The sequence below is a fragment of the Anarrhichthys ocellatus genome, unplaced genomic scaffold (genome assembly GCF_004355925.1).
Source record: "Anarrhichthys ocellatus isolate YVR2014 unplaced genomic scaffold, GSC_Weel_1.0 scaffold1728, whole genome shotgun sequence".
In the NCBI taxonomy this organism is placed as follows: domain Eukaryota; kingdom Metazoa; phylum Chordata; class Actinopteri; order Perciformes; family Anarhichadidae; genus Anarrhichthys; species Anarrhichthys ocellatus.
In genome coordinates this window covers 774-7,844 of record NW_022281702.1, presented here as the reverse complement: position 1 = coordinate 7,844, position 7,071 = coordinate 774, and the positions used below count along the sequence as shown (strand labels likewise).

Here is a 7,071-nt window from a genome sequence, read left to right as displayed (position 1 = left end):
TGTGTGTGTGTGTGTGTGTGTGTGTGTGTGTGTGTGTGTGTGTGTGTACACACAAACTGTAAACTGTGGACTATTTTTTTTGGTGGGAACTGAACTTAACACTTTTGGATTTACCTTGTATCTCTTAACCCACTTTAGTGGTTGCAGGTTTTACCCCAAGTCTGTAGAAACAGTTTGTGTGATGTAAGATTAGATGTCGTGGAACAGATTTGACATTACATCATTGTGAGTCTGCAGTTTGCACCTCAGCCTGCCTATCCTCCAGTAGGCATCTCAGTGTGGAGGTGACAGACGAGCCCATTGCCGTCAAGGCCTTAGACTAATGAAGGCCTTGACTTGTCAGACAGTCAGACACGGCTACATTACTGTGGTCTGCCACACTGTCTCTCACATACTGAGCTTCCTCCCTTGCACCAGCACATAGTATATGTTTGAAAGATTACATCAGTGTTTGCTGAAGGTATTTTTAGTTGCTGCTGGATTCAGGTTTAGTGGGCATCAGCAGGTATTTTCCCAACCAAGTTATAAATCTTCATGACATTTATACCAACATCTGTATTGATGTTTTTAGAAGAGATTATATATTCTATTTGGTACATTATGAGGTGTGTGTTTTATTTAACATGGGAAATATAAATATAAATGCAAATTATTGGGTACGCTGTGTATAGTGTGTGTGCAATATATACAGTATTTGATATATCAACTGTACTTTTCAAACCACCCCTGTAACTTGATGGTACAGTAAATTCCAGTCATGTAAACCATGTATTTGTATAGCAGGGTAAATCTGTCTGCATGTTGCATTAAAGGACTGTCTGTATCGCAGTAAATGGGAGTACAGGGCCGTGGTCTGGCTAATTGAAATCTTAAATCCATATTTTTATTTTCATGCACAATTTACTGCACTATGTAGTCGGCGCTAACTGCTTTTTTTTGCCGTCGTATATGCTGTATGCATTATGATTCATAAGTCAAAATAAACCAGAAAGTACCGCAGATTGTTTTCTCTAATTGAAACATTTTGCAAAGCTTTCATTCGTTATTCTCGGGAGGAGTTGTCGAATGCAACATATTTTTATCAGAAGCCAGTGTCATCACTGCAGTCTGTCTGCTGCTTGTTTCCTGTACTTCCTGTATTTTTTAAACAAATTGAAAGGCGCTGATGTGGTAGTTTGGTCAGTGGGAACAATGTTACACAGATCACACATTTATTGGCAAAACACAAACATTGTCCAAATAAATAATTCTGTACACGCATGCATGCGCACACACACTTTGACTTCACTGTTTGGCCAACCTCTCCGTCCTCTCCTGCTTTTCAGGCAAGTGTAAAAGAGCAATGCAACAGCTGATGCTCAGACTCATAAAGGGCCCTTTGATTGGCTGGGTGGGGGGCGGGCGGGGCAGAGTGGGTGTGTTGGGGTGGCTGGTGTGACTTTAACACTGCTACACCTACCCAACACTCATTACAGCCCACCTGTGGCAGCTGCCATGAAAAAGAAGTACACTTTCTATTACACACACAAGCACCCACTCTTGTGCATGCACACACACTTAACACCTAACACACACCCGGTCTGTCTCCCTGCAAATGCAGTGAGAGGATGGAGGACTATCATGACTCTGCAGGTTCAGGTGCAGTTGACCCAGTTCTGGCAAATGTTCACTCCTTCATTTCTTGACTTCTTTAGCTTCTTTTCCTTCTGCTCCTTCCACCTTGGAATAACAATTATAAAATCCTTTGGCTCCGATATTGAATTTCAAAGTTATATTTCTCCCCAAGTAGTATTTTACTCGAGCTGTCAAACCAATAGGAATCATTTCTCTCTTTTGGCTCGGGCAGATTTTCAGCTTTGCTGTGCTTGTATTTTCTATATTTACCATTAAATATGCAGCGCTCGTCCCGTTTGGAAACCATAGACGACGAACTATGTCGAAACGTATTTTTAATTACATTGCGCCCTCAGAAGGGGGGGAAAAAACGGGCGCTGAAATTATGCTTTATTATATGGTTCTTTAGCCTCCCAGCCAAAAGCAACTCATTCGATTTTGTTTTAAGGCCATCTTTTCTTTCCCTCCCTCCTTCCTAAAGTGGCTTTCGGGACTGCTCTGTTGCAGTCTTACCCTTTCTTTGACATGCTAGTGCCTGCCAATAAAATAAATAGCAGCAGACTTGATTATACAGGGATAGACTGGCGAAACACTGCACCCGTTTAGTTTGGAAAGCCCAAATAGTTGAGGCCTTTTTCAACCGACTGAACCAGAGAACCCAAATGTACAAGTGTTGGAATAAGTGGGTGGCTATGTACTGCTACCTTAGAAGGTCTCGCCTTCCTTTTTATACACCAATTCAGTCTTTGTTTAGCCAACCGCAGCCTCGACGCTCCACTCCCAGCAGAGGACAGTAGCTTCTTTTAAAGAAGTCCTCTGCTGGCTCAGCGTCTCCTCACAGGAAAATGAGGGCTGCTGTCCTGTTGAAGGGAGGGGATGGATTATGTTTTTACGAGGCCCACCCAGGCGTCCCACCACCAACACCACAATGAGGGCTGGAGGAGACCAGAACTGGAACATTGACCATCGCACACTTTTGCCAAGATTGTATTTTATAGTTGAAAATTGCTAAATTACAAAACAAAGGCTGAACTTCGGCCAGGCAAACATGAACTCAGGTTAATGACTGGAATCTTCATTCTTCATTTATCAGATTATCATCTGCAGCTAAAAGAAAGGCATCTTCAGTGTTTGTGCGAGTCGACAGAAACGAGACTGGAAAGTTACAAAAATGTTGGTGTTTTTTTTGACGATGGAAGTTCCAGTTGTGGTTGGTGGTGGGCAGGGATGCCTAATCAACCTTGACTGTCAGCATCTTTATGCTCGCGTAATGATTGAGGGGAAATTAAAATAATTAAAGTTGGATATGTTAGACATGAAGAGAAATGTGTGATGAGGAAGAGAATATCAGCTACTCTTAACCCATTTTCCTTTGTATATTTATTTTCCTCTCTGTCTTTCCTGGTGGTGATATTTACCAAACGTCCGCTCAGAGGCCCAGCCTGTCCACAGGTCTGGATCAGATTTACTCTGGGCTTAGCGCTCTGGTTAGAGGAGTGAGGATGGTCAGGGCTGGAGAGGGAATGTCTTACAAAACGTCCTCGTTCAGCGGTTAGGGGATATTTGAGATGGAGGGGTTGGGGATTTCCCTACAGGACATATCTCTCTCTTTCTTCTTGTATAAATCTGTTCCCTCAACTGGAGTCAAAGCACCTTAGGTCAAACTGTTTAATACTACTGTTAAGGTGAATGGTGAATCGTACTGACATGTTACTCTTCATCTTTTGTCTTTTCCCCTCTGCCCTCCTTTCTTGTCACGCATCTGCCCTTTCATACATTGTTGATCTCCCTCCATCTCTCTCCTCCTCCTCAATCTCTCCTTGACTGTTTGTCATACGCCTCCCCTTGAACCACATTATCCCTCCAGTCATCCGCCTCCGCTGAAGGAACAGGGTGGCTCCTGCGTCCCTCAGCAAGCTCTGTCCCCAGCCCAGCTGCCCGAAGAGGCCGAGTGTCTGACGGTGCCCAAGTACAAGAGGGACCTGGTGCAGAAGCTGAAGATTCTGCGGCAGGAACTTTCTCAGCAGCAACCCCAGGCCGGCCACTGCCGCATCGAGGTCTGCCGCGAAGAGATATTTGAGGTAAAAGAAACAAAAACGACACCTTCACACTTGCGTAGAGGATGACATTTTCACACACAAACATGTTAAAAATGCACTTGTTTAAGTAGATTAATGCTCTTTCTAGAAGACTTCAAGAGGACCACAAACACTACTTCTCTTCATGTTTATAGATTATGAACCACTATGAACCCCAAAAAGGTATTTGTTTGAAAGGCAACCTCAACTTTCTGATGTGCTTTAAACCATAAAAGGAAACATTGGGTTGACTGTTGAATGAATGCAAATGCCAGAATTTTCCTTGAATTTTTCTATAATGTGCATTGACCATGGGTTCATTGAATTTACCATCTGGCATTCACAAAAGCATCACATGCTGACATGCAAACTGAACACGTCCATGGAAACGATAGCAGAATGCTCACAAACCCAGATCTTTGCATTTAACAGGCATTCTTTCACCCCATTTACGATGTGCACCAGAAAAGGGCCCAGGGGAGCACAGAACCACTACTCATAACCGCTTTATGATTTCCAGGGAAAAGCAGAACAGAAAGGCCTTCACAACAGCACAAAAAAATACTTTTCTTCTCCTTCTCCGTCTCTTTTTCTTGCTCTCCCAATCATTTGTTCTACCAAAGCGAGGCATTCTTTCTGGATGATTTCAGCAGCTAAAGAGATGGGGGGGGGGTAGGGATAGGGGAGGGTGGGAGGAAAGGAGCTAAGGCAGCAGTGGCAAGTATTCGAGGCCAGACATAACTTCATAACTACAAGTTGAGCAATGAAAAATATGACTTCATCCCCCTTCGACGTGACAGCTGTGGAAGGGGAAAGTTAAGTGCGAAAACCAGCCCTGCAGATCCACTTGGGGTTTTCGTGCAGGAACCAGTGCTACAGATCACCGCTGGCAGTGTGTCCACGCAAAATGTGTGCATGTACTTAAAATGGTTCTGGTTCTCGTCTGTTATCTACATGTGTTCTGTGCCACAAGTTGACATATAATTAATACAAATGAAATGTTTCGCTCAGTGTACGTTAATCAATAATTTAATGGAGGCTTTCAATGTTTAGAGAAGTCACTCTATATGTCGCAAGCTGCTTTTTTGAAAAGAAGACTCTAAAGGGCTCGTTAAAGTCACCAAATCTAGCGAGAAATTCGCTAAAATGGCAACACTGGTAGCGATGTCCCTCAAATTATATTGTAGAGTCATGTTTTGAGATAGTTAATCTCTTGTTCATACTGCATTGTAATACATTTGCTGTGTGTGTTGAATCGTAGGAGTCATACCGGCAGGTGATGAAGATGCGTCCAAAGGATCTCTGGAAAAGACTGATGATCAAATTCAGAGGAGAAGAGGGACTGGACTATGGTGGGGTAGCAAGGTATTTAGTCACATGTTTATTTTTATGTGGTTTTAAATGTCAGCAAACCTTTTTTTTTTTTTTTTTTTATGCTTGTTTAAAGTACATTTTTTCACAGTCGATCGGTGTTTGTGTGTTAGGGAATGGTTATACCTGCTGTCCCACGAGATGCTGAACCCCTACTACGGCCTGTTCCAGTACTCCAGAGATGACATCTACACTCTACAGATTAACCCCGACTCTGCTGTCAACCCGGTACCAATTATTTAGTTTTATAGGCGTATAAAACTTAGTAAGACGTGATGATAATGTATGTATCCAGCCAGTCATCGGATGCAGACAGAAACGGGACATTTATTTGTACACTGGTGCTGTTTTGATGTCTAAACTAGAATAAAATGAAATAAAGAGCGATTTTATGAGAGATTTATCGTTATGGTTAGTTTCATCATGATTTATTTAGGTAAATGGATTTTTTAAAGGAGCAATGGCTCTCCTCTCCTGTATGTAACTCTTAGGTCCTGGCATTGCGTAAAAACTGAAGCTGTGTAATCTGAATCTGATATACTAATAAAAATATGACATGATTGACAGCCTTCATAACAACATCCCTGTTTTAATGTGCAGGAGCACCTGTCGTACTTCCACTTCGTGGGTCGCATCATGGGCATGGCGGTGTTCCACGGCCACTACATCGACGGAGGCTTCACTCTGCCCTTCTACAAACAGCTGTTGGGGAAACCGATCACGCTGGACGATATGGAGTCTGTCGACCCGGACCTCCACAACAGCCTTGTCTGGATCCTGTAAGACTTTTTTGGATTCTAGGCAGCCCATTATTTTTCTAAATTCTCTCACTGGCAACCCAAAAAAAAAAAAAAAGTTGGAGGAAACGCATATGGAAGTGATACTGCTGTGATGATATTTTGTAGATTTGTAAATTCATTCAGAAAGCGGTTGTTTGCAGGTGTTTCATGTCGTAACAGGAAAGAAATTCATACATATATATACATACAAAGCATAGGGACTTCTACTTAAGATGCACACAAAAGCTGGACCACACTGTCATCTATTGACTGTGGCGCCCTCTTCTGCCAGTGAAGCTAACGACATCTGATCTCAAAAATATACTTCCTTGCTGGAGCCCGAGCCCGAAAAATGAAATTAAGAGAAATCATTTCTGCAGAAGCTGAGAGACGATTGTTATTGCTGCATACCTTCTCTCTCTAACCTGCCCTCCCTCCTCTTCAGGGACAATGACATCACCGGCGTCCTGGACCACACTTTCTGTGTCGAGCACAATGCCTATGGAGAAATCATCCAACATGAGCTCAAGCCCAATGGCAAGAGTGTCCCAGTCACAGAGGACACCAAGAAGGAGTATGTCAGGTGAGCAGGTTCAGTTTCAGCCCACACACGTAACATACAGCATTGTCACGACAGTAATTCAGTGTCATGGGGATGAATCTGTATTTGCAGTCCCTCAAGTGTTAAATGAACTGACACACTCCCTCTGTGTTTCCCCCTCTCACTCCTCTCTCATGTTCTCTGCAGGTTGTATGTGAGCTGGCGTTTCCTGCATGGCATCGAGGCTCAGTTTCTGGCTCTGCAGAAAGGCTTCAATGAGGTTATTCCTCAACACCTGCTCAAATCCTTTGATGAGAAAGAACTGGAGGTACAAGACGAACATCTATTTCTTCCAAGATACAGTTATTACCTGAGGTACACTTGTCTCTCGTAGTCTTAATTAAGTTTCTATCTCCCTCTTTACCTTCAGCTGATAGTGTGTGGTCTGGGAAAGATTGACATCTCTGACTGGAAGTCCAACACCCGTCTGAAGCACTGCACCGCCGAGAGCAACATCGTCAAGTGGTTTTGGAAAGCCGTGGAGTCGTTTGACGAGGAGAGGAGGGCCCGGCTGCTGCAGTTTGTTACCGGCTCGTCCAGAGTCCCACTGCAAGGCTTCAAGGCTTTACAGGGTACTTATCTGTCTCTGTGTATGATGACGTGTCTCTGTGTATGATGACGTGTCTCT

General features: G+C 43.4%; 1 protein-coding gene across 1 annotated transcript in view; it reads left to right on the top strand.

Annotated features, from left to right (window-relative positions):
* Positions 1-3,398: 3,398 nt before the first annotated feature.
* Positions 3,399-7,071, top strand: part of LOC116377831 (E3 ubiquitin-protein ligase SMURF2-like) — a gene marked incomplete at both ends in the record, with an annotated part of 4,401 nt that continues 728 nt past the window's right edge. The window contains 7 exons of the mRNA XM_031839570.1: positions 3,399-3,695; positions 4,954-5,057; positions 5,177-5,291; positions 5,664-5,842; positions 6,288-6,425; positions 6,591-6,711; positions 6,814-7,015. Coding sequence (XP_031695430.1) covers positions 3,399-3,695; positions 4,954-5,057; positions 5,177-5,291; positions 5,664-5,842; positions 6,288-6,425; positions 6,591-6,711; positions 6,814-7,015 — 1,156 coding nt within the window. The remainder of the gene's footprint in view (positions 3,696-4,953; positions 5,058-5,176; positions 5,292-5,663; positions 5,843-6,287; positions 6,426-6,590; positions 6,712-6,813; positions 7,016-7,071) is intronic.